The sequence below is a fragment of the Podarcis gaigeae genome (genome assembly GCF_964106915.1).
Source record: "Podarcis gaigeae genome assembly, chromosome: 9".
Taxonomy (NCBI): Eukaryota; Metazoa; Chordata; class Lepidosauria; order Squamata; family Lacertidae; genus Podarcis; species Podarcis gaigeae.
Genome location: NC_139685.1, coordinates 38,589,085 through 38,614,640, shown reverse-complemented (window position 1 = coordinate 38,614,640; position 25,556 = coordinate 38,589,085). Strand labels below are relative to the sequence as shown.

The 25,556-nt window shown below is 43.1% G+C and overlaps 2 protein-coding genes across 5 annotated transcripts in view; one reads left to right on the top strand and one right to left on the bottom strand.

The window, feature by feature from the left end:
• FNIP2 (folliculin interacting protein 2) overlaps nt 1-25,556 on the top strand; it is a 49,833-nt gene that overhangs the window by 17,056 nt on the left and 7,221 nt on the right. Inside the window, exons 1-16 of one of the 4 annotated variants that reach the window (XM_083755421.1) lie at nt 1,171-1,867; nt 5,400-5,526; nt 7,702-7,824; nt 8,782-8,882; nt 8,970-9,041; nt 10,193-10,293; nt 10,424-10,513; nt 13,591-13,662; nt 15,052-15,169; nt 16,351-16,552; nt 17,290-17,378; nt 19,303-19,449; nt 19,550-19,719; nt 20,887-22,075; nt 23,253-23,409; nt 24,777-24,977. In XM_083755421.1, the coding sequence (XP_083611547.1) occupies nt 1,632-1,867; nt 5,400-5,526; nt 7,702-7,824; nt 8,782-8,882; nt 8,970-9,041; nt 10,193-10,293; nt 10,424-10,513; nt 13,591-13,662; nt 15,052-15,169; nt 16,351-16,552; nt 17,290-17,378; nt 19,303-19,449; nt 19,550-19,719; nt 20,887-22,075; nt 23,253-23,409; nt 24,777-24,977 (3,195 nt within the window). In that variant the 5' untranslated portion in view covers nt 1,171-1,631. Of the gene's footprint in view, nt 1-653; nt 1,868-5,399; nt 5,527-7,701; nt 7,825-8,781; nt 8,883-8,969; nt 9,042-10,192; nt 10,294-10,423; nt 10,514-13,590; nt 13,663-15,051; nt 15,170-16,350; nt 16,553-17,289; nt 17,379-19,302; nt 19,450-19,549; nt 19,720-20,886; nt 22,076-23,252; nt 23,410-24,776; nt 24,978-25,556 lie in introns of those variants that run through there. The other 3 variants (XM_083755422.1, XM_083755423.1, XM_083755424.1) reach the window with 3 other exon arrangements.
• The window catches only part of SPMIP2 (sperm microtubule inner protein 2), a 36,793-nt gene continuing 32,203 nt past the window's right edge, over nt 20,967-25,556 (bottom strand). The window contains exon 6 of the mRNA XM_083756055.1: nt 20,967-21,089. Coding sequence (XP_083612181.1) covers nt 21,088-21,089 — 2 coding nt within the window. The 3' untranslated portion in view covers nt 20,967-21,087. The remainder of the gene's footprint in view (nt 21,090-25,556) is intronic.

The following is a 25,556-nucleotide window of genomic DNA, read 5'->3' as shown; positions in this document are numbered from 1 at the left end:
GAAAGATTCTGTATACTGTACCTTTGCTTGTAACTGTTCTGTGAAAAGCAACCAAAAAAATAGTTGATTGGCATCTGTCTTGGGAGACAGTGGGGGAGTGCGCCTTTGGGAGTGAAGTCAAACTGCTGGAAGGTTGTAGTGCCTGCTGTAGAAACTAATGCAGGAGAGACATGTTTTGTTGCAGCTGGGGCAGATGTGGGGAAAGTATATAATGGAACTAAAGTGTCATATAATCTGGAGCTAATGGCCATGTTTGCACACCATGTTAAACCAGATTAGTGCAAAGTGAAGGAGGTGCAGCAAACCTCATGCTCATGCCTTCCCCTTCTGTACTCCTGCATGGGTTCAAGTTAAGCAGAAGCAAAGCCTTCCAAATTCTTCTGCATGGAAAGAAAGAGAAGGAAGGACACAAGAGCCATACTGGATCAGGCCCCAGGCCTATCTGTCTGTTCCCTCAGTGGTTAACCAGATGCCTATGTAAAGCCTGCAAGCAGAATAGTGGCACCCATCCCACTTGTGATTCCTAGCATCCGGTATACAGAGGTGCACTTGCCTCTGACAGTGGAGGTAGAGCATAGACACCTTGTGTGGTTTAGTGCAGCCTTTCTCAACTTGATGCCCTCCAGTTGTTGTCCTATTAAAGCTCCCGTCTTACCTGGCCTTGGGCCATCCTGCCTGTGGCCGGTGGAAGTTGTAGTCCCAATAGCATGAAGTGCTGACTTTATTCTTTAACTTCCATTTGTGCCAGAGGCAAAAGCAATAATGGATCTGAAATAATCTGCCGTGTTGCTCAGTTGACACTGGTTGTGTTTGACTGTAACTTAAGTATAAAGGGCAGGGGGGAGTGTCTCTTAGAAATCTCTCCAGGCCTTCAAAATTTTCCTGTGCTCTTTAACCAGCCCCTGTGTGTTGATCATCATCTCGCACTATATGGGAATTGCTTACAATATTATCAGCACTAGAAGGCAAACATTCTAAGGGGTGGGAGGTAGGGAGGTCGCTGTCCCTTCCTTTGTGTTAATCATTCCCTACCGATAACCTGTGGCATTGGTGACAGGTTCCTGTTTGCATTGGAAGTGATGGTGCTGAGACACAAGGTTGCTAAGAGCTGTCAGATGACACTTGCTCACATGAGCCCATTAGGAGGGTGTTGCAGCCAGTTTTAAAACAAGTTTGCAACTAGGGAGTCAGTGAGAAAGCAACCTCTCTCTATATATCCAAGGCCATCTGGTTAGGTCTTGTGATCAAATAATTGCTAGCTACAGAAGCATACCAGGAAGCAAGCTAGTCATAGCTCTTACTAGCTACTGCATCTGACAGCGAATTGGTTGGATTACTAGGATATACAAGTTGTGCTTATTTCTTTTTTGAAATTAAATTATGTAGTGCATTGTGAGCCTTTGGAATAGAGAATATTTCCAGGCATGATGCAGCAAGGACCACTCCTTTAAAGAAAGAAGACGACAACAAAGAAGAAGAAGGAAACCCAAATGAATGCTGTTCAATTCTTGGTTGAATTCCCCCCCCCCCCCCCAGTGAGAAAGTTGATAACCAATAGATACTGAACTGTAATGAAGGACCCTAGGTAGATCCCTCTTCAGTACACACTTGCTACTTCAAAGAAGTGATGAATGTGTTTTTGTGTAAAAGAGAGAGGGAATACCTGTGAGCTCAACATGTGTGGAGGCCCGCCAAAGACGTCGAACAGCACAGGTGACCAGACTGAAAAAGGAAGAGAGATTCGTGGTTCCTCTACCACACTGGAGAACAGCTTTTCAAAGGCAAGGTTGAATAAGGCTAAGAAACCACTTGTGGTGGAAAAGAGTTCCAATTATTCAAAGGGAGTATCTGGAAAGCTATCAAAAAGGTAGGAAAGCTTAAATCAAAAATTGCATTTGGGTGGGGGAGGACTTTGAGACTATGCATTCTAACTTGCATAGGAGAAAAGTAAGACTAATCCTAAAAAGGGGCATCACTGTTTTAGCCAATTAACCTTTCTTCCAGGGAATCACTTGACAGTTACTCTTAATATCTTAACTATATTGCATATTGGATGCTAACAAATTATTGTGTAGGTTAGTTGGAATCTAACTAACCGAGAGAAGGAAGTGTTTGACTGAAATGTTGTGCCTGCGTGGGTTGTGCATATTAATATAAGGAGATTGAAAAAGCATTCTCCATGTGTGGCCCTATGAGCTACAGATGTGGTTTACCAATAAAGTGCTAGCAATAAGTGAAATGCTTTAAAGTTTGCAATTTGAATAGCTTCCTCAAAAGGCAATGTAATGATTTTACACACATGCTACCTTCAGCACTTCATCATTTAACAAAATTAATGTACCGCTTGCTTGTCAATCGAACCTCTAAGCAATTTACAAAAAAAAGCAAGCCTGAAAATAAAGAAGAAATTTTAAAAATAAAAAACTTTTACAAGTGGGAAAAGATTAAAATACATGTTTGTCTAAAATAAAATGTTTTCAGCAGGTGCTAATAGGAGTGCAGTGAAAATGCGAGATGCGGTGGTATCTCGGGTTAAGTACTTAATTCATTCTGGAGGTCCGTTCTTAACCTGAAACTGTTCTTAACCTGAAGCACCACTTTAGCTAATGGGGCCTCCTCCGGCTGCCGCGCTGCTGGAGCACGATTTCTGTTCTCATCCTGAAGCAAAGTTCTTAACCCAAGGTGCTGTTTCTGGGTTAGCGGAGCCTGTAACCTGAAGCATATGTAACCCGAGGTACCACAGTAGTTATGAAGAGTAGGTGTTGCCATGCTAAAATATATTTTTTCTTTCAAATGTGGAATGGATATTTTGTGGCACCTATAAAGTGGCAATGAAACAGTAGGGTGGGCATATGTTGGTAGCTCCAGAAACCTAGTTCGATTTGTCTTTTGAACCTCTGAAGTTGAAGTTCTCCATGAAGGCAGGTTGTATGTATTCAGTTAGGTAGACAAGCAACTTGGAAAAAGAGGCAGATTTCCACTTTCCTGTAGTAATAAATATTGCAGTACAAACCCATAGTTATATTCAGAAACTCAAACGCCCAGGAAGGGAGAGGGCAGGTTGGTGTTAGAAGTATGTTCAGTGGCTAAAGAACTGCAGTCCTTTTCAACATGTAGGTAATTTTGTCACCCGAGAACAGTGTTTGGTGACCTTTCCTTAGCACAGAGCTGGATGTCTTGCAGATACTGAGCCGTGTATGGTATAATATTGAAAGAAACAGACTTTGACTTCTCTCTTATTGTTAAAATCTGTTGGTGGAATCAAGGAGTTCAGCCACCTGTGAGATTCTAAGCCAGGGATGCGAGAGTCTGTATCACACCTGGATGTTTCTGGACTACAGCTCCCATCATCCCTGACTGGAATCATCATGTTGACTGGAACTGATGGAGTCCGCCAGCAACATCTGGAGAAGCTGCAGGTTTCCCACCCATCTTAGGCCATTGACAAAGAGGAGTGTATATGTCAGTACTCTTTGTTGACCGCTTGTAATATGCACAAACGTTTGAGGATTGCTAGCCTATAGAAAGCAAAAGGTTTAATAAAATGACTTTAAATGCTTTCCTTTTGGCTAAGAAAAGGTACCCATTTCCCCCCTCCTCAAAGATATGGTATATCTTTTTTTTCAAGTTTTAAAATCCTTCTTTTTAAAGCGCTTTTGGGAGAGGACGAAAACTTTTGCATGCACAGGATAAATTAACGTTGCCTAATAGCATGTGTGCTCTCTCTACCCTGTAGGTGTGGTCTAGCTAGGTCAGGGCTATACTGAATTGAATTGAAACTATGATACATAAGGGAAGCCTCTGCTAGAAAATGCATATCTCTATGTTGCAACAGCAAAGGATTTCACTGTAGCAGCCCTTTCATATATTTCCATGTGCTCTAAAGTCTTGTGCATTTCAAAAGTGCAGGGTGGCAATGCCATGTGATTCAAGGTACAGTACTGGCAAACAGATCCAAGTTCTGTTTTCATTGGAAACTTAAAAGAGCACATTTGAACCCAAAAGATAATCAACAATTCTTCCTAAAAATGCATAACAAGGAATACACAAGTTGGTCTTGCCTGTTAAGATGGTTAACTACTTTTAGAAGACACATCTACTTATTTCTTACCTATTTGGGTTCATTAGAGCTCTTTGTTGCTAGTACCAGGTAAAATAAGTTTAATAGTATTGGTCAGATTTCAGGTTGCTTTATAATGCATTTAATGTGAGAGCCCTTCTGTTGGTTTTTTTAACTGTATGAACAAGCTGAACTGTATGTCATAGATTTGCATGAAAATTGTGGATGGTGGAGGAACTGATAATTGGCATCTATAATAGAAGAGACAGCTATGACTCTTTCGTATATGCCAGTAAACCATATGTAACAATTTCTCTATGCCGTAATAGAAAAAAATGGTAATACACATCTACTCTTGTTATCCTGCCTCCAAACACACAAGGAAGCATGTGTCAGAAGGGAAAGAGAATGTTCTACCTATTAACCTGGGGTAGCCAGATGTCAATTATTTTCTTCCTGCCTGTGGGCTGGACTTAGTGAATGCCCAATATCCTCTCTGATTGGATGCTGATGCTTTGCTCTCTGTCCTGAATTCAGCTATTTAAAAAAAGAGTTTGATTTGTGGCTACACCTCTTCCCTGGCAGAATCGGACCTTGGCATGCCGAAGGATGCTTAAGTGATTTTTATATGTGTTCAAGTAGAATTTTAGGGTTTTTTTTTTTTATCCAAGTCTTAAGGGCTACCTAGACAATATTGTTGTGTGGTTTTTCTTTCTTCCTTTTAAGGCAACCTGCAATTTCACTTGAATGGTTTATTAAGGGTCTTAAATTAGAAACCTGGAGTTGAGTAATGAGGTTTGGTATGTCTCGCCACACTGACTGTCCCAGCTAATACTAGGGTTAGGGTTAGCTGTGGCTTTCCAGTTAACTCCTGTATATACTACCGTGGCCGTCCCACATTAATACTTAACATTATATGTAGGCATGTATGTGGAAATGTATGTGGTATTCCTATAAGTTGGAAAGCGACTCTTCAGAATTTTCCGTCTATACTTACATTAACTCTTCATCAGACTAAATGAAAATGTAACAGAGTCTTACATGTACAGAATGCAAACTTTTCTTTTTTACTTAGTTTAGTTACTTTAGCCAACCTTATTTATTTATGAGCACTTTTTGAAACCGGGGTTGTTGTTTTAAAGTGCATTTGACCCCACAGGGGGTTTGACTTAACTTTTGAAATGGCTCGTGATGTAATAGCCAACTGTTCTGCTACCTTTTCAGTGTGAATGTATGAAGAACATTTGTGGCTTTAACATTCACAAGACCATGCCATGGAAAAAGTCTCTTGAATAAATGGCTATTTATCTTCATTCCTTCTTGTATTTACAATTCACAGCTGGTCCTCTTCAGGGTTTGACCTAAATGAAATTCGCTTGATAGTCTATCAAGATTGTGAGAGGCGGGGCAGACAGGTCTTGTTTGACTCCACAGCAGTCCACAAAATTGATGAGACAACAGTTCAGGTATGGGTTTTGTTGTTTCTTCCTTTTATCCAGCCATAAAAATAAAATAGGAAAATGACCACAATTTTTAAAAATCACAATTATCACAATATTTATTTATATCCCGCCTTTACTTAAGGCTTAAGAATACAAACATCACCATTCTTTTCTCTTTGTTTACGTCTCAGTGGAAAATTAGCCTCTTGCTTGCCTGAGATCTTTCCCTCTTCCTGCTACTCCACTCTTTTGCCTCTAGGTGTATGTAGACTTGGTTGTCTACACAGGTCTATATGCAAACTCTGGCTGCATACACGCCATGTATTTAATGCATACGGCTTCACGTACGCGCCCTCCCAAGAATAATGGGAACTGTAGTTTTTCCTCCCACTGAGCTGCAGTTCCCAACATGTTTAACAAACTACAGTTCCCAGGATTCTCTGCAGGGGAAGCCATATGATTTAAATATATGGTGTGCAATGCATCTGGCTCTATGATGTCATCTTGGAATAAAAGCTCATTTTGAATACAGTTTACACACAAGGCTCAGCTTTGGCTGATTGATGTAAATTACTTCTGTCCATTCCAGCCGTGGTTTCCATTTCACTCCTCACTTCGCTGGGCTTTTTTCTCCTGAACTCTTTGAAAAAGAGTCTTCACAGCAGCAGCAACCAAATGTACAGGTTGAGCCAACTTCCCATTGGGCTTGTTTATCTGGAAGCCTAGGCTGGCTACTTGCATGTAAAAAGCAGAGCTTAATCATGAAGTACAGCTAATGAATTCTGTTCCAGGCTTTTCCTGTGGGTGGCCCACAGGCAAACGCATTACAGAAGGTTTTTCTCTCCCTACCCCCCTTGTCAGTAGCTTGTGTCAAACACATGACAACCAACAATTTTGCTCTTTCCCTAATGACAGTCACATTGGGGGATTAGATTAACAGCCCTTAACTAAATGTAGTACAAAGCAAAATCTCTTTCAAAAGGAATGTAAATAGGTGGTTTGAATGTGCAAAAGGTCTGTGTGCTTTATGGGGGCAGATAAGGAGTAGGTGTGAGGCTGGGGAGAAGAAAACCCTGTTATGCTCCTGCTTTCACTGAGTTCGGGTTTTTATTGACCTTCTAAAACCAATGGCTTGTTGAGCTCGCTCTTACCTCAAGGAGCATGTGGCAATGAGCTCACCTCCCCTCTCCCACCCCCTCACAGCCCTTCTAATCAATGAGTTTAAACTAAAAGAATAAATCAGGCCCCCATCTGCATTATATGTTCAAAAGAGTATTCTACCACTTTAAACAGCCATGGCTGTCCCTCACAAGAATCCTGGGAAGTTTGAGAAGGGTGCTGGGAGTTGCTAGGAGACCCTTATTCTCCTTCCAGAGCTACAATTCCCAGAGTTCCCTGGGAAGAGGGGTTGATTGCAGGGGCATAGCATTGGGGGGACACACTGGGGTTGTCAGCCCAGATGCACCACTTTGTGGGAGCACGGTAATGAGGCGTCCCCCCATGCAGGGCTCCCTGTCCCACCCTGCCTGCCTCTGGAGGTCTCTGGAGCCTGGGCTGGCCTCGACACCATGAAGAGTTAGTCCTCAGAACGTGGGCTTTGTGTGTAAATAGAAGACAGGAAAGGTTTGGGGGTCTGAGCGCAATGAAAGTGCTTGGTTTTATTCAGGAAAGTGAAACCAGAAAAGTCGAGCTCATATACAGTGGTACCCCGAGTTAAGTACTTAATTCGTTCCAGAGGTCTGTTCTTAACCTGAAACTGTTCTTAACCCGAAGCACCACTTTAGCTAATGGGGGCCTCCTGCTGCCACCACGCCACCGGAGCACGATTTCTGTTCTCATCCTGAAGCAAAGTTCCCGAGGTACTTTTTTCGGGTTAGCAGAGTCTGTAACCTGAAGCGTATGTAACCCGAGGTATCACTGTACTGCAGCCTTTGGCTGCCTGGTGCCCTACAGATATTGGGACTACAACTCCCATCAGCCTCAACGAACATCTGGCTGGGGGTGATGTTATTTGGGGGTGCAACAACATCTGGAAAGCACCCAATTAGCAGATCAGGAAGACAGCCATGACCAGGATTAAAAGTGCAAGTGGGTCCATTTTAACATGGAGACAATGTTTTCTGCACTGAAATGCTGCAGGGTTGCTTAGAAATTATGGGGATTTTGCATTACCGTGAATTAATATATTTCCTCCTCTAGGATGCTTCTGGGAAGACTTGGGGCAAGGGCTGCCAAACAACTGTTGGAGCCAGTGCAGCTTCTCCCTGTAGTTCTTCAATGGACAGTAGGCAGAACGTCACTGAAGACATTCCTAAGTATCAGGTAACCTGAACATGAGAACTGGCATCTATACATACCCCCAAGTCAACTGAATCGAAAACCAGATTTGTCTTAGGTTTTGCTACATATCTGGTAAGGAATCACTTTCCATTTGGCCTGGAGGGATAAATCCTCACCATCTATTTATGTAATGAGGGCCTTAATGCCCTTGCCAGATTTGAAAGTACTTTCTGTAAACACCAATTTTGGATACTTAAAAAGGCATTTGGATGGCATGTATCAATTTGTATGTATAAATTAAGATGGATGTATTGATGCTTATTCCCTTCTTTATTTTCCTCTATTTTTTTCTTTAATATATTTGCATTTTTAAAAAAGCAGTTAAAAAGAATAGGGTTACAAGTTGCACTGCGCTGAAAAATGGCTAAATTCTCACTAGAGCTGCTCTCTGAAGAGGAGGGAGTATAAAATGCTTAGTACATTTTAATTCTGCATATCCCATGTTTGTTGTACACCAGCTTCCTTAAACTAAAAATGGTATGGATTTTATGTGAATGATGAAATAGACATGCAAAAGAAAATCAATGGGGGGGGGAGTAAAAATAAATAAATGAAATTTAGCATATTATATATATTGGTGCTTTAAAATCCCAAACGTGTATATATTTTTGTTTCAATAGACCTTCTTTTGCTCCATGTTCTTGTACATATCCTTTTGAGGGGGGGGGGGTTAAATTGGGGCAGCTAAAAATGTGTTCAAAATCAGATTGTAATATGATGTCCCCCATTTTCACTCTGCCTGCTTTTAGTAGTGGCTGTGCAGAATCAGTAGAACTTTGGTAATTCAGTAATGCTATGCCTGTTGTGTTTTCACTTGCTTGTGTTAATACTTCATTGGGACTCAATGTGCTACAACGGTACAACTCAAAAGCTGCTTGGTTTAGAAGCAGTATGTAGCAAAGTTTGCGAAAGCAACTGTTTTTCTTTCCTTACTTCTAGTACACCAGGCCAGCTTCTGATGTCAACATGTTGGGAGAGATGATGTTTGGTTCAATAGCAATGAGTTACAAAGGCTCTACACTGAAGATCCACTATATACGGTGAGCTAATGCCTCCAGTTCCTTCTTGTTGTCATGGAGTTCTTACTGGAACAGCTGAATTATTAGTTTTATTGTTTATCCTTTCAGCTCTCCTCCGCAGCTTATGATGAGTAAAGTTTTCTCTGCCAGAGTAGGCAGCTTCTGTGGAAGTGCAAATAGGTGAGAGCTTCTTCCTTCCTCGCTTTTACTGTTTTCAGATTCAGATTTTCAAGGGGGAGGCAGTTCTCACTCAACCCAGTATTTTATTTTTTGAAAAATCCTGCCTTGGTAATCATAAACTAAGAGTGCAACACCGTAAATTATTTTTGTGTGGTTGAGGCACAGGTGTCAAGTCCTATGAGACTCAACTAAATTTAGGGTGTTTGTCTTCAGAATTCACAAAAAGCAGCTAGAAGTGGCTATGTAAAGATAACTAAATTCTTAAAAGTGGAGGGATTCACCATTTGGTGTAGAGGAATAAGAAACTCCTGGGCACATGGTCATCACTTCAAGTTGTGGTGGTATTACTTAGTGCAAAGATTTACACTTGGGTATTGCTGAATTGCAACTTAGTACCAAACTTAAAACCATGGAGAGACCTGGTCTGAACAAAGACATTGGATTCTTATCTCATTATACATGACAAAGCCATTTTTCACCTTCTCACCCCTTGCTTTTTCCTGTAAGACCTATTGCAGTCATTAAGAGTCGTCAACAGGCTCATCACAGCTATCTGCCAATCACCCATTCCCACCACCCTTCTGAGTAATACCCCTCCCCACCTTCTCACTATATAGAAGGGTCTGGAAACTTCTGTTTCAGTGTATCTGAAGAAGTGTGCATGCACACGAAAGCTCATACCAAGAACTGACTTAGTTGGTCTTTAAGGTGCTACTGGAAGGAATTTTTTTTGTTTTGACTATGGCAGACCAACATGGCTACCTATCTGTAACTTGGGTATTGGACTTTCATTTCCTCACTTCTTACTCCCACAAATCTACTTTGCAGGGTTGGGGGGACCCCCAAAACAGATTTAGAGGGTGAGTGGGGATAGAGGAGAGCAAGGAAAAGTTATGTTGTGCAAAGTCAAATCCTTACGTTGTTGGAATGAATTACTTAGTGCTACGTGGGATGCAACCTATAGATCTTGACTTTTTTCCATTGCAGTGCTGCCTGCTGTGTGTGGGCGAAATTGATGCTATCGTACATAAGTGTAGAAATCTCTTTATGATCATGGATAGCCAATTGCAGGGGTACAGGGAGGGCAGCATGGGAGGAAGTGCTCCATGGCGACTTAATCCATCTTTCTTGGATGGATGTTTCTTTCACAGCTTGCAAGGTAGCTTTGAATACATGAATCAAGAACCCAATTTAGCAAGACTGAACTCTAATCCAAATAGTTTGGGCCCCTGCCACAGTGGAAGTAACCTGGGTAAGTACATTCAGCGGTTTAATTATTTGTGTGTGCGTTTGGACCCCAAGTTTTGGTTCGTGGCCTGTTACATTTCCATGTAATCTGATTTTGTTTTGTTTTGTATGTTTCTTGTGTTGCTGCCTTCTAGGTGTATTGCAGCTGTGTAGCAACAAACTGCTGCATGGTGTGGCTGAAGGGGGGCCTCTCTGGCTCACCCGCAGTGCTTCCTTCTTTGCAGGTTTGTGTGCAGCGTCGAGCACAGGGTGATGCGTCTGTACATGCCCCTCTAGCTAGCTCCTGGTGGAAATCTCTTGGCATGGGATCAATAACTCCTCTCCACAAATGGACTGGGCTGAGGAGGTGGTAGCTCTAAAATATCCAACAAGAGATCATCTAAAGCAGGTGTGGGGAACCTGTGGCCCTCCCGATGTTGTGGGAGTCCAGCTCCCATCAGCCTCACCCAATGTGGCCAGTGGTCAGGGATCAGGACCATCCAACTTGGTGGGGGCGGAGCCAGGGCAATAGCCTCCCAGCAGTGGAGTCATAACTACTTCCCAGGAGGGGGACACACAGTGGTGAAGGTGGGAGTACCAAATTGGTTTTGCTGGGGTATCCACAGCACGCTGTCCTTTGCCAACCCTAGTAAGCAGCAGTGACCCTGCTGCTGGGAGGCTGCAGCTCTGCGCCAGTGGCTGAGCAGTGCAATCGGAACACAGGAGACCATTGCTCCTTCTAGCTCAGTATTGTCAACACTGACTGGCAGCAGCTCTCCAGGGCTTTGAGCAGAAGCCTTACCTGGAGATGTTGGGGATTGCACCTGATACCTTTTGCATGCAAAGCAGATGGCTCTACCACTGAGCCATGGCTTTTGGCCAACATCTGGAGGACTGCAAGTTCCTCACGCTGTCCATGTAGCATCCTCAGTAATGTGTTTCCCTGCTGGTCGCACTTCATAGTGCCATATTTATTCCCAGATGACAGAGCCCTTCCAGTTTTGAGAGGAGTTGTTTTTTCCAAGTTAATCATTTGCTGGTGTGTTCTGTTAATTTTCTCACCTGTAATAATGTTGGAGTGGTTTCTCTTCCCCCCCCCCCCCAATCTTCCCCTGTCCCCACATGGTAAAGTCACCTAAATGCCACCAAATAAGCACAGTTAATTTTATAGCGAAAGTGCTGACCTTTTGGAAGAGTGTGATCAAAGGAATCTGAGTTAATCTAAACATGGGTCACAAATTTTGCATGCCCTCTAATCAATCCATCTTCTTTGCTTAATGTTGGGAATTTATGGAGCTACAACTGCTGTTCAGCCTAGCATTGGGAGCCATCTGAAAACAGATACCGTATTTTTCGCCCTATAGGACGCATCGGCCCATAGGACGCACCTAGTTTTTTGGGGGGGGAATCAAGGGGGAAAAAATTATTTCCCCCCCCCCCCAGGTTTGCGCAGCCATCCCCAAGCTAGAAGAGGGAGACGGAGCGCTCCGTCTCCCTCTTCTGCCTTCAGGGACAGCCTCTCTAGCCTCCGTGGGGCAGCGGCTTGCCCCGCTGTCCCCCGAGTTTGTGGGGCTGGCGGGGGGGAGAAGCAAGCTTGCTTCTCCCCCCCCCCTCAGCCTCCAGATCAGGTCGGGGAATAGTGGGGTGGCAGCGCTGTGCCTCCCTGCTGTCCCCCGAGCTTTTGGGCTGCAGGCTGTTGCCCACAAGCCTTGCGAGCCTGCGGGACCTCCCGCCGGGCTTGCAAGACTTGCGGATAGCTTCCTGAAGCCTGGAGAGCGAGAGGGGTCGGTGCGCACCGACCCCTCTCACTCTCCAGGCTTCAGCGAAAGTCTGCATTCGCCCCATAGGACGCACACACATTTCCCCTTCATTTTTGGAGGGGGGAAAGTGTGTCCTATAGGGCGAAAAATGCGGTATTTGTCATTTGTGTGTGTTATTATTTTAAAGCATGTAAGAGTAACAATGGATCCAGAAGTTCACTTCTAACCACAGAAGTTGCCTTTAACTTGTGGGTAGTTTGTGTTACTTCCTGCTAGCATGTTACATAGGAAACTTAAACTAATGCCACGATAAATTCATTTAATTTTGTGTGTGTGTGTGTGTGTGTGTGTGTTACAACAGAGCAATTTAGTAGTTAACATTACATAAGGTACTCATTTAAAACATAATCACCTATTTTCACATATGCTCTTTTCGGAGTTACCAGAGATCAAATTAATTGACAGTATTACACACACACATGTACCTACACACACACACACACACACACACACACACACGTGTGTGTGTGTGTGTGTGTATGTGTCCATGAGTATGTTGAGTTTAGCAGGACTGTGATGTATCCTCTCTCTTTTTTCAACATATACCAGAAGTAGGGTCTGTTTCTCCAAGACATTGCCCTTGAAATTGGGATACAAAACAGCTCTAGTCTACACAGATCTTTTGTCTTGAGAATAAGGAGTTCCATACTTGTTCAAACCACTCCTGGTTTCATAGGTGCTATCTAGGCAACTTAAGGCTTTAGTCTTACTCAGGCTTTTCTCCCCCAGCCATACTATGCCATAGAGTCCATTCCTGTCCCCCTACCCCATGAGAAGACAGAGTGGGTAAATTTCTTCAGCCTTGAGCCAGCTGTGGTCATGTATGCTGGAAGGTCCATGCTGTAAACTGCATGGAGAGCATACATTAGAAAAAGCTCCCTGTAGGAGTTCAGCCTGCTATGAAGGAAGGGTGTGGCAGCAGCGATAACTGGCAGTAAGAGCAGGGAGGTCTCCCCCATTCTCTTCCCTTCTGGTAATTGCAGCGAGGAGAATGCCTGAAGGGAGATTTTGTTGTTTTCAAACTGAAAATATGTCCCTTCATTTCTCAGTGTCTTCAGAAGCATGAAAACCTCTATGGGGACTATAATTATAACACCATGTCAACTATTAGGCAACTGTTTGCACAACAGTGCTAATGGCTATTTTCCTTCCAATCAACATTCCAACCTGATAACACTAACAAACTAGTTGAAGTCAGATTAGGATTTCAGACAAAAGACATACGATTTGTTGGGTCTCTGGACCGTAATAAAGATTGATTGACAAAAGACATGTGCTGATAAACTTGCAGGATCAATAGTATGTTTGTTACAGCAGACTTGACTAATTTTAAGCCTGCGATTGTGTCTTCCTTGCCCCCTCCTTGTCACTCTTGAGGCATTTGCTCTGGAGCGTTGAGAAATATCACTGTTGAATTGAAATTGCTGCTTGTGTGGCCCTGTTTAAAAAGCAGGTGAGAAACAGGATGCCTGCTAAATCTCCTCCGTTTCCCCCCCTTTCAGCGCACAGCACACCTGTTGACATGCCTAGCAGGGGGCAGAATGAAGACAGAGACAGTGGCATCGCTCGATCAGGTATATCACTCCTCTCTGCTGTACCAACCAAACGTGGCAAAGAAATTTTTAGTGACATGTGAGCCACCAGTTCCAGATTTCATCACACTTGACATGGCACTCTTATGAACCCAGATACTGTGTTAAAAATGGAAATGTATGCTCATTAGTTTCTTATTCTAGGATTATTTGTAAAATCCATTTTCTGGTCTCTTTAAGGCCATTACTTCTGAATTATTCTTATTAAGGTTATTGTTATTACCTGCCTCCCCAAACTAATTATTGGTACGCAATGCTAATTTGACTTTCCCCCTATGTAGAATCTTTATGATTTTCCTGTAGATTGAAAGCTTCTTTAACATTCCAGTTTGTTCTGCACAGTGTCTGGCACTCAGTTTTAGATTTAGACTTATTCCGTTGTCTCTCCCTGTCCCCCAGGACTGCTACCTTGCAAAGGGGTGCCTGGGGATGGTCCCATTGGCTCCTCCTGCATGTCTTCATTGCCATCCCTGCAGCATCTCCACCCCAAAATACATTGGGGCTGAATTTCTGCAGAAGGGAGCCTACTGTATTCAAGTAGGGCTGCCGCACAATCTAGAAACTGGGTTGCATGCAACACTGTGTATGCAGAGTTCCACTTGCACAGTGCAACTTTCCCTTCCTTTCCTCTCCCTGCATGTCCTCAAAATCTGCTCCAGAGGGTCCTCCATATCTCTGGGGAGAGGAGAGGAGGAAATACAGTGGTACCTCAGGTTAAGTACTTAATTCGTTCCGGAGGTCCGTTCTTAACCTGAAACTGTTCTTAACCTGAAGCACCACTTTAGCTAATGGGGCCTCCTGCTGCTGCCGCGCTGCCGGAGCACAGTTTCTGTTCTCATCCTGAAGCACAGTTCTTAACCTGAAGCACTATTTCTGGGTTAGCGGAGTCTGTAACCTGAAGCGTATGTAACCTGAAGCGTATGTAACCCGAGGTACCAGTGTAGTTTCATTGCCTAGCAAATGTCTGCTGCAGTAGCAGAAAGGCAGCATTGGAGAAGACCCCTGGAGCGGGGGGAAACATATTAATCTATTTGCTTCCTGAATTTGGGAATGTAATTGCTACAAAGATTTTTAATTTTTGTCTATGGGAAGGGTAGGGGAGCTGCCTGCTCTTTTTCATTGCCACATCTGTAAGTAAGACCAACTTTTGTTTCCTAAAACGTGTGACCCTACTCTGGGGGAGTTGTTATCGCTCTGTAGTGGGGTTTCCACATTTTCAGTGCTCTTAAGATGAAGCTGTGGGTCTGTCTTTTCCTACCCCACCCCAAAAGAAGATGTCTTTAAAAGACCCGGGGGCGGGGAGCATGGTGCCAGGGGAAATCGCTATTGAAGGACCATCTTGGGTGATGCTTCTTTCTGCTTTCTTGCCAGCTTCTTTAAGCAGCCTCTTGATGACTCCTTTGCTGTCGCCAAGCTCTTCTAGCAGCTACCACCGCCGCTGGATACGAAGTCAAAGAACAAGTTTGGAAAACGGCATTATTCCTAGGTGGTAGGTTTCTAGGGCATATTCCTGGAATAGGATTTTGTAGACTCTGTGGAAAGAGCCAACATAGCACAAGCGGGCATCTGCTTATGGAATCGGGCATCTCCTTCCCTCTGCATGCTCCCAAAATCTTCTTTAGAGGGCTGGGGGGCATTCTGGAGGAGGTTTGAGGGACTGGAGGGAGAAAAGGAAAAACTGGAGAGAAGTCCAGTTGTGCAAATTGGTTTTAAAATTTATAGACTTTATTTCCCCTGTCTAAAGTGCCTTGGAGACTTGCCACAATTATAAATCATCTGTAAAACTGGTTCAAAAGACTGCAGAGTTAAAAACAACAGCAATTGGATGCCACCAACCAAAAAAGGCCTTTAAAAGCTTGCTTAGATCAAGTACATGCATAATAATAATTTTTAATGGCCTGGTGGACTTTGCTGGAGAGGGGGTTTCGCAGTGTAGTTGATATAGTTTGGTACACCCTGTTTCCAGTGGGAAGTAATCTCCCTGTTAACAGTGGTGGCACCTCAACTAATAGTTTTGGGGAGGGGAAATTGCATACAATACTTCAATATTTGTATTTAAATTTTTTATTAGCCACCTTTTGAAGTTTTTAATTTTTTTCTAGAAAAATGGCAGGAACATAAAAGCCAGTGACAAAATCACACAAGCCCGGCAAAACAGAAAGTCTTTAGAACCTGCCTCAGTCTCTAAAGTGAAGGATAGACAGATTTGGGGGTGGGGAATTCAAAAAATGTGGAACTACCACTGATACCTGATAGCAGCCTGCTCAATTTTAAGCAGGACCTCTGCAGCCAATCCTGGTGCTTAGGCAGGATGATAAGGGTGTAGGCCAGACTGGAGACCCTGTTGCCCTCTAGGTGTTGTTGGACTCCAACTCCCATCAGGCCTAGCCAGCATGGCCAATAGCTGGGATGATGCAAGTTGTAGTCCAACATCTGGTAGCTCACAGGTTTCCCATTCTTGGTGTAGGCTTCAGTTAACATGGTCTCAAAATGGTTGAGGACTTTAAAAGTTAAAACCAGCACTCTATGCATACACACAGTCCTTGTTTTTAAACCCATTGCTAATATCAGTGCACTAGGGCATCAAACAAAAACCTCTTGATCATTGTTGATTTTTCTGAATGAGCACATAGCTGTGCTGTAATTTTCCCACTGCATTTTCTTTTTCAGGTCAACTGAAGAAACTTTCAGCATGGCAGATGAAAGCTGTGGCCTCAATCCTGCAATGGTTCGAAGGAAGAAAATTGCCATCAGTGTCATTTTCACCCTCCCGGAAAAAGAAGAGGCCCAGAGGGAATTCCAGGATTTCTTCTTCTCTCACTTCCCCTTATTTGAATCACACATGAGCAAGTTGAAGAGCGCCATTGAAATGGTAGAGCATGGAACACATCCATTTATTATTATTATTATTATTATTATTATTAACCATCTGGGAGGCAGGCTGGGCTGAGTGATGCCATGTCAGGAGCAGATAGATCTCCAGAGAGTCAGATGCCTGAGCTGGCAAAGTACAGCTTCTGCTTGAAATCTCAAGATCTTTTCCATGGCACCACACAAGCTCTGAGAGTCTAACCTGACATGGACTTGGCAGATGAGCCTCTTGTAGCAAGACAGACATAAACTTTCTTTGGGAAGAATGAGCAAATTATCTACAGCACCGATTCCTGTCTCTTTCCCCTGCCCCCGGCAACCAATTTTTTATTTAAATACTTTTTATCTGGTTTCCCTGAAATGTGATAGATGCTTCATGCATAGACCTTCAGGCATATTGCTCCTTGATCTCTCTTATCAGTCTCAAGAAGCCTTCTCTGACTTGAGTCCCCAAATACTGTTGGACTACAAACCCCATCATTGCAAGCCAGCATGTCCAGTGGTCAGGGATGATGGGAATTGTGGTTCCCGCCCTATCTGGAGACACCAAGGATTGAAACTGGGACCTTTTGCGTGCAGTGCATATGCTTCACCTCTGAACTAGAGCTGTTCCTCTATTCATTAGATTCCGGTGCTTGACTTTTCAAAGTTTTTCAGTAAACCTTTGAAATAATAATAACAATAATAACTTTTGCTTTTCTTTTTTTAAAAACCTATTATGATTGCTTTCTCTCCAAGGCCATGATCACCTGCAGAAAAATAGCAGAAACAAGCCAAAGAGTGCAAGTGTACATCAGCCGTGTCATGGATGCCCTGGGTGAATTCAGGTAAGTTAGTGGTCCATGGAAGGCAAGCAGTAGATTGTATTTCTCCATAAAGGGCATCCAGGGCAGCTTTGTCCCTGTTGCACTAGTCTCCCTCTATTTCCCAGGTGCACATGCCTTGCAGGTACAAAGGCACAGATTCACCTTTAACAAACAAAAAGGTTGGCTTTGGTGATGGAGAAAGTGAGGCTACATGGTTTTTCTGTTTCTCTACAAAAAAAAAAAAAAGAAGCCAAAACAGGTGCCTTCTCCAGATTTTCCATGGAGAAAGAGGGGGAATTCAGCAGTGGTGAAACATCCCAGCATATGGGATTTGCATCCATTGTGCAATGTCAATAAAAGTTTGTTTCAAAAACTGCCATTTTTACCTGCGGCAGTCTGCCACCTAACTTTCCAAAAGAGGGCTGCAGTGAAGTGCACATGAAGCAGAATGAGGTATCAGAGTGAAATACGTCACTATAGGCTCCTTTCACATTAAACCCTGTATTAAAAAACCTACTGAAGTTCCTAAATGCAATGCTCTGTCAGCAGTCGACTTTGCCACCTTGCTCCCACTTCATTCTGCTGAGTGTGTAGGCAAGGTCTACATTTTCAACTCATTTGAGGCTGTCATTTATGCAAATTAATTGAAGAATGACTTCAGCTGCAGTGCTGTGGGCCCCCAGGAAGGTGTATCGGGAGACACCGAAGTTCCCTGCAAAGAGAGTGTGAGAGCCGATGTCCTGCAGAAACCTCTGATGATCAATTGATGTAGGAGCTCCATCAGCACAACCACAAAACGAATGTGCTGGTAGAAGATTAGGAAACTGCTTGGAGCCACCACCACGCATGCCTCCAAACCAGGGAGAGATTTAAACCATAGGAAGAAGATGAGGAGGAAATAAGTTTTAAGAGGAAAAACACACATGCAAAATGGATGGCCAGGTGCAAGCATGCTCCTTTGACCTCACTGCATTATTTATCCTATAACTTTTTGCTTCATCCCAGAGAACATCCTTTCCCAGCTGTAGCCACTACGATTAGAAATTGGGCCACGTTGTTGTTGTTTAGTCGTTTAGTTGTGTCTGACTCTTCGTGACCCCATGGACCAGAGCACGCCAGGCACTGCCTCCCGCAGTTTGGTCAAACTCGTGCTGGTAGCTTTGAGAACACTATCCAACCATCATGTCCTCTGTCGTTCCCTTCTCCTTGTGCCCACCATCTTTCCCAACATCAGGGTCTTTTCCAGGGAGTCTTCTCTTCTCATGAGGTGGCCAAAATATTGGAGTCTCAGCTTCAGCATCTGTCCTTCCAGTGAGCACTCAGGGCTGATTTCCTTAAGAATGGAGAGGTTTGATCGTCTTGCAATTGGGCCATAAATCCTTTCAAATCATGTCCAGGATATGTTTTACCAGCAATCACAGATAGCTAATTACGAATGTCCGTGCCAACCTATTAACCTATGCTGTGATGCATATAAAATGTTGCCTGTGGTGAAATAAGGGGGAGCTATCATCAAGTTTGAAAAGAATTAGTATTTGGATTGGGATTTCACACCTCTCTGGGTTCGGTCACCTGACCATATCTCAGTTTATTATTTAGGCACCTGACTGAGGCCATGGCCATGACTGAGAGGGTGAAGAGGGATTATATAAAAGAGGATGTGAATTGTTTGCAACATAAACCAGCATTCACCCTCCAGTTGTTTGGACTACAATTCCAATCGGCCCCAAACAGTACAGCAATGAATGCTTCAGACTGCTGGGCAGTAATTTGTCAACAGTCGCTGACCCCATATTTTCTGGGCCTGGGAAGCAGAACTAATAGTTTGGCTTTGTACACTTGAGATCATCTTCTTTGTTATGGGATAGAGGCTTTGCATTTTGAACAGTGTATACTGATTTAGCTAATAGATCTCTCTTTGGGTCCCCCCACCCCTTTCTTACAGAATTACAATCTGGAATTTGTATTCAGTTCCAAGGATTGCAGAGCCTGTATGGCTAACCATGATGTCCAGCGCTTCTGAAAAGAATCAGTTGTGCCAACACTTTCTCAAGGAATTCACCATCTTGATAGAACAGACCAGCAAAAACCAGTAAGTCGTCGCTGTGACTTGCTTGCTTGCTCTGCTCCCCTTCATAGGAACTGTAGGTTCATCGCCATATTTATCTTGCTTGTGGCTCTTTTCTCCACAGGTTCTTAGCGGCTCTCTTGACGGCCGTGCTGACCTATCACCTGGCTTGGGTCCCCACAGTGATGCCAATTGACCACCTTCCCATCAGGGCCTCCTCTGAGAAACGTGCCTCTCAGTCTGTGAACATGCTGGCAAAATCTCACCCTTACAATCCGCTCTGGGCACAGCTTGGTCAGTGTGAAACTTTAGAAACAAACCCAAGACGATCTTTTTTATAGGATAAGACTTAATCTGCACAGAAATGTCCTTGTGCACATGCATTTTAAAATTGTTTGTCATATTAGGCTGAGGAATAAATGGAGAATCATTAGAAAACTGCTTGATGTATGGTTGCACAGGGGATACGTTTTTGAAATAGCTCTATTATACTTACCAAAATCATGCTTTGAGCATGCACATATTTTATCAGCTATAGTGAACTCTTCATTCAGCATAAAAGCTTGCTCCTTGCAGCCAGATGTTGGTCAGGGCTAAGGGATTCTGTTGCCAGTGGTTGAGATGCTGTTTTTTAAAAAGCGTGATGATGCCCTCTAGTGGTTACCGCATAAGCTACAGACATACTTCTACTGGTACTTGTAATACTGAAGGTGCAAGCAATAGATTTTTTGTTTTGTTGAACAGCTTACACTTTAATAGCCTCTAAATTTCGTGGTGTGTGTGGTTTTTTAATAGAGCTTCATGTTTTGTGAATTGCTAACACGATTTCTATAACGATAACTGGTTTTTGTTGACTCTCATCTGTTGCAGACCTGTAAAGTATGGGTTGTCATAAATCATTTCATTTTACACTTCTGCATTTCTCCTGCGATAGGAAATAAAAATGTAAATTGTACACCATTTAGCTTTTATAGGGGTCACATAATTCAGGTGTTCTTGGCACAGAAATTGTAATTGATTTTTAGCACGGCAAGTAAGACCTGCCTGCTAATGACTTGGGAAGAACCCTTTTTCAAAAAATAGCTAATTATGTAGTGCAAATAAAACTTGAGGGCATGATCTAGCCAGTGGTAAGCACTTTTAGGTCCCATTGATTTTCAATGGGAAGTTAACCATGTGTGTTTAATTCCTCCTATTGAAATCAATGAAATGTAAAATAGCTTAACTTGAACTGGATCGTGCTCTTCAGTTTTAATATGTCTCTTAGGCTAGAGCAATGATTATAATCATGTTTGATTCCTCAGTGCAAATTTTAATGGCACATTTTGTAACTGGATGGATCTTTTTTAAAAAAGCCACAAAACAAAACTGGATTGGATTGGACATGGGCCTGTTGTCTTATGGCCTTCTGGGTTAAAAGGCAGTACAAATCTCCATTTTTCTTCCTTATGCTTTTTCCAGGTGACTTGTATGGTGCTATAGGCTCACCTGTCAGGATGACGAGGACTGTAATTGTTGGGAAGCGTAAAGATTTGGTTCAACGCATCCTCTACATTCTTACGTATTTCTTACGGTGCTCTGAGCTGCAGGAGAATCACCTGACCCGGAGTGGGCAAGTTGGCAGAGGAGAGCAAGCCCTGAGGGGCAGCAAGATCTCAACAACTCTGGAAAAGGGAGAAGTTGAGGATTCTGATTATGTAGTAGTCACTGTTAGAAACGAACCTGCTCTCATATCTCCCAGTTTGCCCCGGAGAACCGGGAGCACTGCTGCTGTGGGAGAGAGCTGCTTTGAACCTGCCTGCTTGAAGCGGGAGCATGAAGGAATAAATGCTGGACAGAGTTCTGAACTGTCCTCTTGCTTGCCCAAAGCTGGCTCCTCCAAAGGACTTGTGGAGGAAGCTAAGAAGGGGGAAACGGTGGCTGGTTCAGAAGGTGTATCCAGGGGGTGTGCAAAATTAGAGGATTTAGCAACAGGAATGAAGGACGACAACCAGTGTAACGCAGCCGGACAGCTGTTTTGCAGTGAGAGGGCTAGCCAGAGGTACCCTCAGTTGGAAAGAGTTACTTTCCAAATTGGAAGCTCCCCGTCACCCGTATCTGATTTAGAACCCACCCAAAAGGATCTGGATGAAACTGTAGGGATGCCGAGGAGCAAAAGCAAATCTCTGTGTATCCTGTCAAGTCCACTGCATGCAACTGCCCAAGTCCAGCAGGAGAAATCTTACTTCTGTCTTAAACCACGTGCTAGGCAGAAAGCTTGTAAAACACGACTACCAAGTGCGCTTCGGTTGTCATGCCATCCACCTGTCCCTTCTGAGAGCAAAGTCAAAACTGCAAAGCCAGGAAGACTGGGGGAAGCTGAAAGCACACACTGTGAAAACTTGGAAAGGGTTTCTCTTGACTGTGATTCAGGAAGTCCCGCTGATGTGCAGAGATCTGGCCAAGCTGTTATGGAAGATGTCCCCTGTGGGGATGCTGGAAGCAAACACCCTTTCAGGGTGGAAGAGAACATGCCTAGAAATGAGAGCTCTGACAGTGCCCTGGGAGAGAGCGACGATGAAGGTAGCGCACATATTCCAGATGGGCAATCTCTGAGCTCTGTCAACAGTAGGACAGAAGAACTTTCCGAAGTAGAACTTGCTTTGCCAAGGTAAAAATAAGTAAATATGACCAGCTCTAAAGGTGTGACTCCTCAAGGGTTTCTGCATTGTTATTTTAACTCTTCTAAGATAGCGCTTGAATAATCTGAAGAAGGAACCTCTAGTCTGATATTTAGACCAACTGAAACCAAATGTTTTCATTATAAAGTAGTATTGACCCTATGCTGGGAAAGCCGAGACAACCTAGTATAATGCAAATCCGGCTCCCCCCCCATTATTAATTTTAGGCATAATACTTGCATCATAATTTTAAGGTTTTACAATAATAGAGACTGTTATCAATTTAGTACAATGGACTAAAAGGCTCCGTTTTTCTCTTTTTACAATATGTGAAAACAGCAAAGTCTTAGACTAGCATGAGCCTTCATGGGCAAGTGTCTACTTCACATGCTACATTATGCAGCCTTTCAGTCTTTACAAACAGGTGTTTTTTGTGAACTCGGCTACAACAGAGCACAAGTGATCCAATTTAAAAGTTAACAAGTATGTAATTCATTTTAACCAATAAAATAGGTGCTTTGCCTAGCTGTCAGTTTGGATAACTCATTAGGTGCACATTTATGAGATGTTAAGAGATAATGATCAGATGAATGGTTTCAAAATGCTTACATTAGTGTTTAAAGCCCTAAATGATTTGGGCTCCAGATATCTGAAAGATTGCCTTCATTCCTGCTGATCTTCCTGGGTGTTAAGATTATCAAAGAGAGGTCTCTCTTGGTAGTTCTGCAACCCTTAGAAGTGTGGGGAAAGGCAGCCTCTAAAATGTGGACCACCGTCCCACAGAGGTGCATCTAGTATCTTAATTGTGTGGTAAAGGGCAGGTAAGAAATGTTATAAATAAATGAAGCAATCATCAAATAACCGGATCGTCATGTCAAAGTTCCATAACTGAGGCTCCTGCTGGGGAAAATATTTTGTGGTACAGACAAAGTTTGGGAACCGTGGACTGACTGTGCGATTCAGAGCTGAGAATGATAGTAACTTTTTCCATGCTCATTTTTGATCATGAGCTGTAATCTTGCAAGCAGAGAAGGCAGTGTCATCATTCACATAGCATTGCAATCTGCCAATCTTACTGAAATAATTCCACTTTATTCCAATAGCTTTTCACAAACTGGCCTTAGAAATGGCTGAGTACTAAGCGTGCAACCAATTCCTCTGTTTCAGATCCAACACAATCAGCAATCAAAGCGTAAAGCATTTTGGAAGGTCCCTTCTCGGTGGCTATTGTGCCTCCTATATGCCTGACCTAGTGTTGCATGGAATCAGTAACGATGAGCAGCTCAAGCAATGCCTATCAGCTGAATTGAGTCATGCAGTGAATGTAAGTCTGGACATACTTCTGAGCCTCTTTCTTGCAGCGAGACATAGAAGGCCAAGTGCTGGCAGTAGGAAATGTAAAAGTGGGATAGTTGTGGGTGGATCAGATCTGGCAGTACGCCAGAGAGAAAATGGAAAGTGCGGGGGAGCACCCTAATCTATATTTTCCTTCTATTAATAGAATTCTGATTTAAATTTTGGACCTCACTGTTGCAAGATGCATTAATGACCACTCACTTAAGTGGCCTTTAAAAGGGTTAGACCAATTCCACAAATGGCTACTATTCATTGCAGCTAAAAGAGAACCTGTCTCTCTAGAGGCAGGGTACCAAATGCCCTGAACAAACAGGGGAAGGTTGTAATCATTATGGCCTGCTTTGGGGCTTCTAGAAGTGCACAGCTGACCTCTAATTGGAAACAAATACTGGATTTAGATATACCTTAGTTTGCTACCTGCAAACTCTCATGGAGGAGACACACAAAGAAAGGGTGATCTCAGGGTCTGGGTAGTTTCAGATGGAGAGAGGCAGTCCTTGAGGTATTGTGGTGCTAGGCTGTTCCATTTGGATCTTGCCACACAGAATCCTTTTAATATCATTGACAGTTAAGCATAGAAAGTTGCCTTATACCAAGTCAAGATTATTTATCCATCAAGCCTGGTACTTGCCTACCCTACCTAGCAGTGGCTCATTAGAGGTCTCTGCCATCACCTACCTGAACTTTTTTTTAAACTGGAAATGCCAGGTGCTGTACACAAAACCTTCAGAGTGCAAGGCAGCCCCCAAAATGGGTTATGCCCCCAAAATGCATAGTACATCTTCCACATTGTGCCTGTTTGCCTTGAACAAAAACTGTGTACATACTCTGATGTCCATTCTGAGCTTTTGCATACATGGGACCACCTATTTATTTAAATGGAGGGAGTCCTGTCCATATGTGCACCTAATCTCTGCCCTGAAATTAACAGGGTTTTTGTGGACATGATTGCTAGGATAAGAAACTTTTTTTGTCTGAAAAGGCTATTGCATAAAAAAAAAATATTAAGAAACCAAAACCTGTTTTCAATTAATTCAATATTTGACAATAGTTTACACATATCACTTGATCAATGCCATCCAAATTTATTATTTCAGTAGGCCACAAACATATTCTATTAAGAAGAACAAATGCTACTAGCCATTTGTCATTAGAGATTGCAGTAAACTATGCTGAATGTAAACTTTCAATTTGTAAATTGAATATATCTATGTGAAATAGATAGAGATCTATCTATCTATCTATCTATCTATCTATCTATCTATCTATCTATCTATCTAAAAGGTAGACAGCAGTTTCAAACAGTTCCATTTACTTTCTTTTTACTTTCTACAGCATCCAGTACTAGATGAGCCCATAGCAGAAGCTGTTTGCATTATTGCAGATACAGATAAATGGACAGTACAGGTGGCCACAAGCCAAAGAAAGATAACCGACAGCATGAAGTTGGGCAAGGATGTCCTGGTCTCCAGCCAAGTGTCGTCTTTATTACAATCCATTTTACAGCTTTACAAACTTAACCTTCCTGCTGACTTTGTAAGTCCGCGTTTACAAATGATTGCCTGCAGAAGGAATTGATTAACAGGGAAAGTGTGATGTGCAGCCAGTTTTTGCATTCCATAGACCACAACACTGACTTCTTTCAGACCTTGAAGGAAGACTGCAAAGTGGAAATAGTGCCCCACCCCCCAGCATAACTGAATAGTCCAGGAATTCTCCTCTTTGGCAGCTGTTAGAGAATTAACTACTGCTCTTTAGGAGCCTTTCTTCTTTGGTGCAGACTTGTTTCTGTCCGCTGGCTGGCCATGTTTGCATCCTTTATTCCCTGTGATCTGAAGGCCCAAAGCAAAAGTGAGTTGCTTGCATTCTGTTTTTGTACCTCCCATCAGACTAGAGCGGGGAGGATGCTGAACACCACATACCATTTCTGGCATTCCTGATTATTAGCAATGCAACACCCCGATTCTTAGGGGCAACTATAGCAGTTACCCTATGGCGGGTCCATACTGGCTAGACACCATCAGCCTAATCATAGAGGTGCTGAACTAAGCAGAACTTGGGTCTGGCCCCAGGAAGGAACAGTTCACGTTTGATGCATTTGTGTGTGGCATGGCT